At 41.9% G+C, this 13,668-nt stretch overlaps 1 protein-coding gene across 2 annotated transcripts in view; it reads left to right on the top strand.

The window, feature by feature from the left end:
- LOC149434899 (transmembrane 4 L6 family member 4-like) overlaps positions 1-11,413 on the top strand; it is a 52,309-nt gene extending 40,896 nt beyond the window's left edge. The window contains exons 4-6 of one of the 2 annotated variants that reach the window (XM_089663236.1): positions 5,355-5,558; positions 8,821-8,846; positions 11,136-11,413. In XM_089663236.1, coding sequence (XP_089519362.1) covers positions 5,355-5,556 — 202 coding nt within the window. In that variant the 3' untranslated portion in view covers positions 5,557-5,558; positions 8,821-8,846; positions 11,136-11,413. The remainder of the gene's footprint in view (positions 1-5,354; positions 5,559-8,820; positions 8,847-11,135) is intronic. The other variant, XM_089663237.1, reaches the window with a different exon arrangement.
- The last annotated feature ends 2,255 nt before the right edge of the window (positions 11,414-13,668 follow it).

Here is a 13,668-nt window from a genome sequence, read left to right as displayed (position 1 = left end):
GGACAAGGTGCTTTGGGGGGAAGCCCCCCTACCCCAAAGCATCACCTCATGTTGAGGGTATGTGGCCTGGTGCGGTTCAGAAGGGAGGGGCGCACACTCATCTCCCCCTTTCCTGGTCTGCCAGACCTATGCTCGGATCAAGGGTCTGGTAGGAATATAGAGGGGGGCCTGCATGCTTTTTCCCCCATTTTGGGGGGTGGTGTTCCCCTAAACATCCTACCAGGCCTAAAGGGTGTGTGGGTCCTATGGATTAATAAATACACACTATATTCATCTATCCTCCGGGGTGCTGACCCTTCTTCCTATTGTGTGGTGTTTAGGAGGAACCCCACACACTTTTATTTTACTGTGGGGTCCCTCCTAACCTTCCTACCAGACCTAAAGGGCCTGGTATGGATCGGGGGGGACCCCATGCTGTTGTTTTTTTTAATGTAATTTTTGTATTTTAAATGTCAGTCCTACTGCAGCAGGTTCTATACGTTGTACAGATGTGAAACTTTGCAGGTAGTTTAAGGGGACCCCCAGGCATGATATTTAACCACTTCCTGTCCGGACACTTTTACCCCCTTCCTGTCCAGGGCAATTTCCAGCTTTCAGCGCTATCACACTTTGAATGACAATTGCGCGGTCATGCAACACTGTACCCATATGAATTTTTTACCATTTTTTTGAGACAGATAAAACTTTATTTTGGTGGTATTTATTCACCGCTGGGATTTTTATTTTTTTTTGCTATGTAAATGAAAAAGTCCAAAAATTTTGAAAAGTGTTTTTCTAATAAAATTTTGCAAATAAATAATCTTTCATCATAAATCTTGGCCAAAATTTATTCCGTTATATTTTTAGTAAAAAAATAATATAAGCCAAATTAGTTTATAACCAAAAATTATTATAATTTTTAAACATTTTTTTACATTTTTATTTTATTTTTTTATATTATTATTTATGGGGTTTTTGTTTTTTTTTACATACTGTCACCCTAGCACGGGTGTCGGCAACCCGCGGCTCCGGAGCCGCATGCGGCTCTTTTTCACCTTTCCTGCGGCTCCGGAGCACACTGCCCACCAGGTGACAGGCAATAGGGTCGGCAAGCCGTGGCTCCTTTAATGCAGCTCTTCTGTGTGCCGGGCGCCCGCTGGCAAACATTGGCTGTCAGGATGTAGGCGGGGCAGAGTGACGAACTCCTCTCCTCTCACAGTCCGCCCTGAAGACCAGAACGGCGCGGGAACACAGCAAGAGGAACGCGCGGAGCAAAGGTAAGTGAATTGACACAGGGGGGACTTAATATGGGGGATGAATTACTATGGGGGGGTGAATTACTATATGGGGGATGAATTACTATGGGGGATGAATTACTATATGAGGGATGAATTACTATGGGGGATGAATTACTATGGGGGATGAATTACTATGGGGGATGAATTACTATGGGGGGGATGAATTACTATGGGGGATGAATTACTATGGGGGATGAATTACTATATGGGGGATGAATTACTATATGGGGGATGAATTACTATGGGGGATGAATTACTATGGGGGATGAATTACTATGGGGGATGAATTACTATATGGGGGATGAATTACTATATGGGGGATGAATTACTATATGGGGGATGAATTACTATAGGGGGGATGAATTACTATAGGGGGGATGAATTACTATAGGGGGGATGAATTACTATAGGGGGGATGAATTACTATAGGGGGGATGAATTACTATATGGGGGATGAATTACTATATGGGGGATGAATTACTATATGGGGGATGAATTACTATGGGGGATGAATTACTATATGGGGGATGAATTACTATATGGGGGATGAATTACTATATGGGGGATGAATTACTATATGGGGGATGAATTACTATATGGGGGATGTATTTTCAGTTTTAAAAATGTTTCTCTCAAAATAAATTTCAGTCGTGGTTTTGGCGAGATTTGGCTCAGTTGAAAAAAAAGGTTGCCCACCACTGACCTAAGGCTATTATTGTGATTATGAGGATACACTGTGGCCCTGATTAACCCTTTGCTTACTGGACCCTTAAACCCCCTTCATGACCAGAGCGCTTTTTGCAATATATGCAGTGTCGGATTTGTTTTAAATGTTGCAATGGTTTTGCGGCTCCCAGTCTTTTTTTCCCTCTCGGAAACGGGTCCAAGTGGCTCTTTATGTCTTAAAGGTTGCAGACCCCTGCCCTAGCAGTACAGTGTCACCATGGTGACACTATACTACTTGTGGGGGGTGATGAAGATTTTTTTTTTTTTTTTACAGTGATTGCTTTTACACCCATATAGGATGTAAAAGCAATCATTTCTCTTTCTCTCTGTCTGCATTCTTGCAGTCATTGAGAAGTACTGAGTGAGCTGTGATTGGTCACAGCTTGTCACATGGTACAAGGCTGTTGTGAATAGCCTTGTACCATGTGACCTCATTCACAGATTTCACACGTAGTAAGCAATGATGTCACAAGTGACATCTTGCTTACTACTTTGCATGTGATCACTGATCGGCCAATCAGTGATCACATGATCGGGACCTCGTACAGAGGTCCCGTCTGACGATCGGAGTTTCACTGTGTCCGGAGGACTCAGCGGGCACCGGATCGCGGTGCTGCGCGCTCCCAGGGAGCGCGCAAAGCTAGAAAAGGCGGGTGCCGTTTATGAACGGCAACTCGCCCCTGGACTGCCACCGCCCTGCCGTTTATAAACAGCAGGCGGACAGCAAGAGGTTAAAGGAATTTATTCATGTCCCTCAGGGCAGTCCCCGAGCCCCCATGCCCCTTTTATGGCCAATGGCTTATATATAAGCCTTCAAAATAAGCACTTTTGAATTTACAAGTTCAAGTCCCATAGACTTGCATTGAATTCGAAGTTCATGATTGAACTTTCATTAGGTTTGAACGTTCGACCGTGAACTGAACAGGAGGGTGTTCGGCCCGTCACTATGCTGACATCCCAAAATTCGGAAGAGACCTTGTACTGCTGAATTTTTACTTTTAACACTGTAAGACCAAGACTGAAATGTGTTGTTGAGGGGCTTTGTGATGGCTTTGTGGCCTACCATTACACGGGTTATCCCCCCTTCAGTCTATTGTGAATGCTGCTGCTAGACTCATACACAGGGGCAAACTGACAACTCATGGGGCCCCTGGGCAATAGTGGATCATGGGGCCCCTGTGTCCTCACCCACACTCAAACAACACCCAAAAAAAGCCTATGAAAGGTACTAGGGGCATCTCATGGGGCCCCCTAATGACCCTGGGCCCTCACGTAGTGCACGAATGGTCCGTCCGCCCCTGCTCATACACCTTACCAACCGATCAGCGACTGCTGCCCCTCTCTGCCAATCCCTTCACTGGCTTCCAATACCCAACATATAAAATTCAAATAACTAATCACATCATACAAAGCCATCCACATCACTGCCCCTAGCTACATCACCAACCTCATCTGTAGATATCATCCAAATCGTCCTCTCCGCTCCTCCCAAGATATCTTCCTCTCTAGCTCCCTCATCACCTCCTCCCACGCTCGCCTCCAGGACTTTTCCAGAGCCTCTCCCATCCTCTGGAACTCCCTACCCCAGTATGTCCGGTCAGCCCCCACCCTGTCTGCCTTTAGGCGATCTTTGAAAACCCACTTATTCAGGGAAGCCTACCCCACCTCCACCTAAGAACTGTACTTGAATCACCTCCACCAGATCATCCCCCGCAGCTATCACCTTTTGTACCACCTCCCCCTCCTTTAGATTGTAAGCTCCACGAGCCGGGCCCGCCTATTCCTTCTGTACTGAAATGTATTGTAATTGTACTGTCTCCCTTATATTGTGAAGCGCTGAGCAAAGTGTTGGCGCTATATAAATCCTAATAATAATAATCATTCATGACCATCAAAACTCCATGGTTTGATTGGTGGACTTCAATTAAGCGCCTCTGCTGAGATGGAACCTGAGAGTGAGATCTGACACCTGGGGTCATTACAAATTAATTTTATGATAAACAGTGTCAGGCAATTGGAGATCTCATCCAGGTCTGATTGTTGAACTAAGTGCCAAGCAGGGCCGTCTTTATTATTGATTGGACCCTGGGAAAACATTTGTGACCCCCCTCCATGCAATTTCGCTCTCCACCTGCTCTGAGACAAACCATAAATACATCAGCTAGACTCAAAATCAGTTTGCTGCAGCAGATCAGGCAGCGATTGCGACTGGTTGCTAGAGGTTACTGCACATCCATACCACTCACTGATTAATTGCTAGAGGTCGCTGCACATCATTACTGCTCACTTATTGGTTGCTATAGGTCACTGCACATCATTACGGCTCACTGATTGGTTGCTATAGGTCACTGCACATCATTACTGCTCACTTATTGGTTGCTTTAGGTTACTGTGCATCATTGTAACTTACTTATTGGTTGCTAAAGGTTACTGCACAACGTTACTGCTCACTGATTGGTTGCTTTAGGTTACTGTGCATCATTCAAACTTACTTATCGGCTGCTAAATGTTACAGCACATCATTACAGCTCACTGATTGGTTGCTAGAGGTTACAGCACATCATTGCGGCTCACTGATTGATAACCTCTGCACCCCAAAGCTCCCCCAACCTCTCCACTGCAACCCCTTCACCTTAACTCTACATGCCTGCTCTGCTCATCTATGCACCCACCTTCTTTACCTCTGTACATCCCCTTCTTGCTCAGCTGCGCACCCCAAAGTGTAATTCCTTCTCTGCCCACCTCTGCATACTCCACCCGCACCACTTTTCTTACCTTTAGAGAACAGGCTGATGGTAGGCTCAATGATCACAGTTGCAAGCAGGACTTTCAAGCATGCTTCTATTTACCTCCCCAGTGGGCAACATTCATCAGAGATGATGGTAGATGGAACCTCAGGGAGACATGATATATATATATATATATATGTGAATGCCACCACTATTTACATGTGAATGCTGCTGCTATTTACATATCAATGCAGGTTATTTACATGTGAATGCTGACATGATAGCATGGGATGTACAGATATTGCAGTAGGGCAGAGCTGGGCAATATAAGTAACAGCACTTCACACTGAGATATTGAAACACAGTGCAGGAGGAAGTCTTCAAGGGACAAGGGTATGTAAAATGGGAAAATTGGCAAATATGGCCAGCTGCTTTGGGCCCCTCAAAATTGACTGGGCCCAGGGCAGCTGCCCCTTTTGCCCTGTCTCAAAGACAGCCCTGGTGCCAAGTACTAAAATGCAGTGGTGCAGCTTTTTTTTCACGTCATGAGATCAAGCCTAAGCACTACACAATGTTACTCCATCTTCAAGACCATTCATGACTTTTCCTTGTCTTCTTTCAGTTTGGAACGGAGTTACCTCTTCCAAAGAGAAGTCTGGACTCGCTGTTCCCTGCCCGAAGGTGTGGTGGAGTTTAACGTCGTCCTTTTCTCCACCATTATGGTAGCGAGTGCCATTCAGATTGTGCTGTGTCTAATCCAGGTCATTAATGGGTTCTTCGGCTTCCTATGTGGGACCTGCCAAAGGAAGCTTGGAAAAAAATAAATGTGAGTATATCTATTGGAGCAATAATTGCAGAAATTCTGGAATTTGAATTTCCCTTTATTGTATAATTTAAAAAAAAACTCCAGGTATCGATAGTCTTACATAGTTACATTGGTTCAGCTTGAACCAATGTAACTATGTACTGTATATATCGTACCTAAATCACTGTGGTAGGCACAATACACTCCATTAGTTCTAGGCTGAGGTCCCCTAGTTCCTGCTGCATTGTGAACTAGGGGCTGACTGGAAAGTTTTAGCTCAGGGGTCAAGAAGAAACCCAGAGGCCCACAGTGCAGCAACTGAGCCTTCCTCCCTCACTCCCTCTTCCTTGCCTTTTCCCAACCCCAATCCCAGGCTGAAGCTCCACCCCAGGTACTTTCTGCTCACCTGGCGGGTCAGGCTGGATAGTGCCTGCTACATCACCTCCGGGTTTCTCAAACTTGCTGGCAGGGGGTGGCCAGGGGCTGCAGGGGGGAGCCAGGGTGGCTTGGTTGGAGCTGGCCAGGGGAGGAGAATCTCCGGTGGGACACGGAGCCGGCCTTTGCCTAAACACAACATACACCATCCATGATGGGGGGCGGCCTGCGCTCTGTCCTCGTCTTCATTCCACACCTGGTTTAACACCGGCGGGGACTTTTCACTCTACTTCACCGGGAAACCTTTAGTCATGTGTATGATTATGGGGCATCAAAGCGGCCCATGGGGCAATTGCCCCTTGTCTCCTGCCCCAATTTTTCCCTGTTGGCATGAGCAACACTTAGAGAACACTTTTCATTTTCTCAATGAATGCAAAGCATTCTCTGATTGGACAAGGTGAAGAGTAGAGGCAGTGATGTCATGCTCTCCACCTCCTTCAATCAGAGAATGCTTTGCATTCATTGAGAAAATGCAAAGCATTCTCTGAATGGTGCTCATGACGAACAGAGGACCTCCTGTGTTCACAATGCAGCAGGGCAGCCAATTGGCACAGGATCCGGAAGCTAGTGGAGCTCACTGGAGAAGCAGTGCTTTCTACAATAAATTCCAGCTGCTAGAGGGTGTCACTGGTATGGTATATACAGAGTTACATTAGTACAAGCTGGCCCAGTATAGCTATGTGTATCCACACCTGGAATTCTTCATTAAGTTAGATGCAAGCTTTTGGGTGACTTAGATCCTATCCTTAAGCTTCATAAAATTCTAAAAATGGTTCTGAAATCTACATATTTTAAAAAAGTTACAAAGATATTTAACAACTTTTATAACAATTTTTTCTTGGCAGACTTATGGAGCAATGGCTATTGTTAAATGTTAGGCAACAAAAGTAGAGACCAGAGTTTACAAGTATTATTGGGGTCATTGAGACAGAGATAAGAAGCTCAGCTTCAAGTGAGAGTCCTTTTGAAATGTCCAAATACCGGAGAAGCAATGAACTATGACCATTAATGAAATATAAAGATATATCCTAACTTTTTTACAAAAAGTATTACTATTCAACTATAATCCCCCCCAAAAACATTTTTGAGAACATACACGCACATACAAATGTAACCCATTGAAATGGTGTTAGATACGGTACTTTAAAATGGACATTGGATAGCAGTGGCCTGACATTCAGGGTCATTCATATTTGGCAAAACAGCCCTCTGGAACTTGTATGGTGAACAGAAGGACTTGACTGGTGCAGGGTGCCCAGGGACTGCATTTTCCGGGGGAGGTAGCGTGTGGGCGGGGGCATATAAATATCAAAGCCCCAGAGATTGGCCAGGAGAGTGAGAGGAGAGACTGGGAGAAGAGGAAATTTGCTGATGGTTGAAGTGCTGAACTAGGCCACGGAGCCACAGTTGGAGAGGGAGAAGAAACGGAAAGAGCCTACTGACTGCCCCTCCTGCCACGCTGTCCAGAGTCCAATCTGTTAGCAGGAGACCAGACAAGATGCTGAATCAGAACCGGAGAGTCTGTGTGGGGCCCCCATCTGCCGGAAAGATGGACCACTATGATCTGCTGGACCACATTGATCGGGTGAGAGAGTCCCATGTATCCACTAAGTGAACACTGACAGGTTTGTTACCTCAGCTATCTACCTACACATAGTTGTGAACATTACATATAGTTGCCACAGGTTGCGGCCTAGTTCTCCAAGCCACCACTATTGGGATGCATCTGCAGTACAGTCTCATCATCCAAGCTGACTGAAGGACATACAGTTGCAGACCAGAACACAGCAGTGCCAACTGAAACAACAAGTTCCTCCTTCCAGCATAGCGGAATATCTACTACTGTTGCTCACTTTTAGGCGATCTCCGAAAACCTATCTCTTCAGGGAAGCCTATTCTGCCCTCAGCTAATAATGGAATCCTCTATTCCTCCTACCAGTCCATCCTCCACAGTTACTACCTTTTGTACCACTAGCCCCTCCCTCCTAGATTGTAAGCTCCCAGGATCAGGGCCCTCCTAACTCTCTTGTATTGAACTGTATTGTTGCTGTATTGTCTCCCTTTTATATTGTAAAGCGCTGAGCAAACTGCTGGTGCGGGGGCGGACTGACAACTCATGGGCCCCCCAGGCAATAGGGGATCATGGGGCCCGTGTCCTCGCCCACACTCAAACCACACCCAAAAAAGCCTATGAAAGGTACCAGGGGCATCTCATTGGGCCCCCTACTGACCCTGGGCCCTCGGGCAGTGCCCGAGTGCCCAAATGGTCAGTCCGCCCCTGTGCTGGTGCAATATAAATCCTGCATAATAATAAGTTTGCGTGCCCTAAAATTAACTTTAGTATATTTTTGCTGAAGTTTTGCGTTTCATAAACCGTTACACTAATTTTGTGCGCCATTAGACAAATTGCAGCACAGTGACTAAATGGTTAGCACTTCCGCCTGGCAGCACTAGGATCATTGGTTCAAATCCCAACTACAGCACCACCTGCCTGGAGTTTGCATGTTCTTCCTATGCCTGCGTGGGTTTCCTCCAGGTACTCCGGTTTCCTCCCACACTCCAAAGACATGCTGGTAGGTGAATTGGCTCCTGTCTAAATTGTCCCTAGTATGTGTATGTATGAATGTGAGTTAGGGACCTTAGATTGTACGCCCCTTGAGGGTTAGGGACCTTAGATTGTACACCCCTTGAGGGTTAGGGACTGATGTGAATGTACAATATATATGTAAAGTGCTGTGTAAATTGATGGCGCTATATAAGTACCTGAAATAAATAATAAATAAATTGCAAAAAAAAAAAATGGCCCCGGCAGGGAAAGGGTTAATGTTTGTACTTTTCTGTTATACAGGCATTTCGGAAGGACTCTCATTAGAGGTGAGGATTGCCCTGGACTTCTTATCTCTGAGTCATTGACCCCAATAATGCCTTCCAAACTTTGGTCTCTGTCTCTGTCGTCTAACCCTTTACAACAGCCCTCAAGTTGTTTTTCTTTCTTTCTTTTTTTTTTTTTTTTTTTAAAGATTCAGATTTTATTGCTCCTCCTTGTAACTCTGTGTTCCAATATATATAGGTTTCAGAACCATTTTTAGATTTGCATAACCTCTTAAAAAGGGATCTAAGTCATCCCAGAAATTTGCATCTGTATAAAAAACCTTAAGCCATATTAAACCCAAAAACAAAAATGTATTATATTGCAGCTTACCAATCCCCTCCACTGGCTTCCCCATATAAAATCAGTTATAAATCAGTGTCCCTATTAGAGTCCTCCGTTACATAAAGGTCCTTATCAGAGTCCCCTTTACACTAGGGTCTCTATCAGAGGCCCCCTTACACCAGGTTCCCTATCAGAGTCCCCCCTTACATCATGGTTCCCATCAGAGTTCCCCTTACATCAGTCTCCCCATCAGAGTCCTCCTTACATCAGTCTCCCCATCAGAGTCCTCCGTACATCAGTCTCCCCATCAGAGTCCTCCTTACATCAATCTCCCCATCAGAGTCCTCCTTACATCAATCTCCCCATCAGAGTCCTCCTTACATCAATCTCCCCATCAGAGTCCTCCGTACATCAGTCTCCCCATCAGAGTCCTCCTTACATCAATCTCCCCATCAGAGTCCTCCTTACATCAGTCTCCCCATCAGAGTCCCCCTTACATCAGTGTCCCTATCAGAGTCCCCCCTTACATCAATGTCTCTATCAGAGAGTCCCCCTTACATCAGTATCCCTATTAGAGTCCTCCGTTACATAAAGGTCCTTGTGACGGAGGAAAGGCAGGACAGAACACACAGAGTGGATGGCAGACGCACAAAGCTTTATTGAGACAAACAGACGGCAGTCCTTCAATACGGGGGGTGGCAGAGAGGGTGGATTTGCCACTAAATAGTAACGAGGGTCCCCACCCACTTATAGTCCACTAGGAGAGCCAAGGGGGTGTCCCTGTAACAGGGGTAGTCCGACACAGGAGAGGGGTGCGAGGAGTCAGTCCTTATCAGAGTCCCCCTTACATTAGGGTCTCTATCAGAGTCCTCCCTTACATTAGGGTCTCTATCAGAGGCCCCCTTACACCAGGTTACCTATCAGAGTCCCCCTTACATCATGGTTCCCATCAGGGTTCCCCTTACATCAGTCTCCCCAACAGAATCCCCCTTACATCAATGTCCCTATCAGAGTCCCCCCTTAGATCAATATCTCTATCAGAGAGTCCCCCTTACATCACTGTCCCTATTAGAGTCCTCCGTTACATAAAGGTCCTTATCAGAGTCCCCTTTACATTAGGGTCTCTATCAGAGGCCCCCTTACATTAGGGTCTCTATCAGAGTCCTCCCTTACATCAAGGTCCTTATCAGAGTCTTGTAGTGGGTTGGGTGTGGATGTTGAATGTGGCCTGCACAGGGACGGACTGACAACTCATGGGGCTCCCGGGCAATAGGGGATCATAGGGCCCCTGTGTCCCTGCCCATACCCAAAAAAGCCTATGAAAAAGCCAATGAAAGGTACCAGGGGCATCTCATGGGGCCCCCTACTGACCCCGGGCCCTCAGGCACTGCCCGAGTGCTCGAATGGTCAGTCCGCCCCTGCATTAAGGTAACACAGCTTCAACGCACATGTGCTGCAGGACACCACAATGCATGGAAATGGCTAATGTGCAGGAAATGCTGTATGTCCATCTTTTGGTCTGTTTTTGTGCTTTGGCAGCCTATTCAAAATGAATGAGCCGCCTTAACACAACGCATGGTAACTCGCGACACAACGCATGGTAACTCGCGACACAACGCATGGTAACTCGCGACAACACGCATGTTAACTCATGACACAACGCATGTTAACTCGTGACACAACGCATGTTAACTCGTGACACAACGCATGTTAACTCGTGACACAACGCATGTTAACTCGTGACACAACGCATGTTAACTCGTGACACAACGCATGTTAACTCGTGACACAACACATGTTAATGAAAACGCACAGGGATGGACAAGTGTGAATGGGCTCTCAGCATCAGTTGGCAGTCTAGTTATGAATGCCAGGGGACGGACTGACAGTTGTGTCTAGAATGATCCAGATGGGACGGAGGCTTGTCCTCAGGATGGCATGATGCCAAAAAAAGAAATTATTTTACCTTTTTTTTTTAAAATTTTTACATTTATTTATTTTTTTGTAAGGATCTATTCTGGAAAAGCACAAACCCGATGACCCTCGCCGCTCCCTACTGTCTCATATAGCGATAGAATCCGAGAGGGACTGACGTACAGAATACAACGGATGGGACACATGAAGTATTGCGAGAAACAGAAATGAACAAAAATCTAAAAATGAAAACAGTGAATATATACAGTATTTAACGTTTTTTTTCTTTTGCTGCCTGATGTGTAAATAAAGAATGGACTATCTCTGAATGTAGTAATTATAAATAAAATAGAAAACAACCAAACAAACCAAACTTTATGGGTTACCTTTTCTAGACGTTATTATCACTTGTTTGCGGTTTCATATTTTGATTTTTGTGTATTGTATTCAGATTAGCTTCAGTAATCGTTCCTTTATCCCAGGTTCACACTTATGTGGATTTCAGCGCGATTTCCAGTTTGCAGAAACGCACTACAGTCCGTTTTTACATGATTTCCAATGGATCTAGTTCACATTTGTGCGTTTTATTTATCTATTTATTTCAGGTACTTATATAGCGCTGCCAATTTACACATGAAGCACTTTACATATATATTGTACATTCACATCAGTTCCTAACCCTCAAGGGGTGTACAATCTAAGGTATTTTGAGGCAGAGTGTTTTTTGTTTTTTTTTAAAGGGTCAGGGACTTTTTTCCTGCAGTAGATTGCATTCTTTGTGCAACAGACTTCAGTGGAACTGCACCAAAAAAGCAAGTGTTGCGATTTTGATGCATTTTGGGTTTTTGGGGGTTTTTTTGTCAATAGGAAAGTATTACCTATGATGCCACTTTGCACACTCTGGCAGTCAAGTAGTATGAAAGTCGCACTACATGAACAGAACTGTCATTCTCCTAGATTGTAAGCTCCCAGGATCAGGTCCCTCCTATCCCTCTTGTATTGAACTGTATTGTTGCTGTATTGTCCCCCATTATATTGTAAAGTGCTGAGCAAACTGTTGGCGCTATATAAATCCTGTATAATAATAATAAATAAATCCTGTATAATAATAATAATAATAAATAAATCCTGTATAATAATAATATATAAATCCTGTATAATAATAATAATAATAATAATAATATATAAATCCTGTATAATAATAATATATAAATCCTGTATAATAATAATAATAATATATAAATCCTGTATAATAATAATATATAAATCCTGTATAATAATAATAATAATAATATATAAATCCTGTATAATAATATATAAATCCTGTATAATAATAATAAATAAATCCTGTATTATAATAATAATAATATATAAATCCTGTTTAATAATAATAATATATAAATCCTGTATAATAATATATAAATCCTGTATAATAATAATACATAAATCCTGTATAATAATAATAATAATATATAAATCCTGTATAATAATGATAATATATAAATCCTGTATAATAATAATATATAAATCCTGTATAATAATAATATATAAATCCTGTATAATAATGATAATATATAAATCCTGTATAATAATAATAATAATAATATATAAATCATGTATAATATATAAATCCTGTATAATAATAATAATATATAAATCCTGTATAATAATAATATATAAATCCTGTATAATAATAATTATATATAAATCCTGTATAATATTAATAATATATAAATCCTGTATAATAATAATAATAATATATAAATCCTGTATAATAATATATAAATCCTGTATAATAATAATAAATAAATCCCGTATAATAATAATAATAATATATAAATCCTGTATAATAATAATAATATATAAATCCTGTATAATAATAATATATAAATCCTGTATAATAATAATAAATAAATCCTGTATAATAATATTAATAATAATAATATATAAATCCTGTATAATAATGATAATATATAAATCCTGTATAATAATAATAATAATAATATATAAATCCTGTATAATAATAATAAATAAATCCTGTATAATAATGATAATATATAAATCCTGTATAATAATAATAATAATAAATAAATCCTGTATAATAATAATATATAAATCCTGTATAATAATAATAATAATATATAAATCCTGTATAATATTAATAATATATAAATCCTGTATAATAATAATATATAAATCCTGTATAATAATATATAAATTCTGTATAATAATAATAAATAAATCCTGTATAATAATAATAATAAATAAATTCTGTATAATAATAATAATATATAAATCCTGTATAATAATAATAATAATAATAATATATAAATCCTGTATAATAATAATACTTTCCTATTAGCAAAAAAAATGTTTTTAAAAAGTGGCATCAAAGTTGCACCCATCCAAAGTTGTATCAAAGACCCATAAAAAAAAATTTGCAAAACATATCAAAAACGCATAGAAGACGCAAAATGTGTTGCAAAATTGCCTCAATCACAACACACATTGGTGTGAACCTAGCCTACTTCAGCTGATCTGATTAGCAGCCCTATTTAAGGCTCCGTTCACACCAATGTGCTTTCTGGTGCTTTTTGCAGAAACGCACTACAGTCCATTTAACATGGT

This window comes from Staurois parvus, unplaced genomic scaffold, assembly GCF_062004578.1.
Source record: "Staurois parvus isolate SC_StPar_1 unplaced genomic scaffold, SC_StPar_1.0 ptg001642l, whole genome shotgun sequence".
Lineage (NCBI taxonomy): Eukaryota > Metazoa > Chordata > Amphibia > Anura > Ranidae > Staurois > Staurois parvus.
Note: the sequence above shows the minus strand (reverse complement) of the source record. Positions and strands in the feature narration are given on the sequence as shown.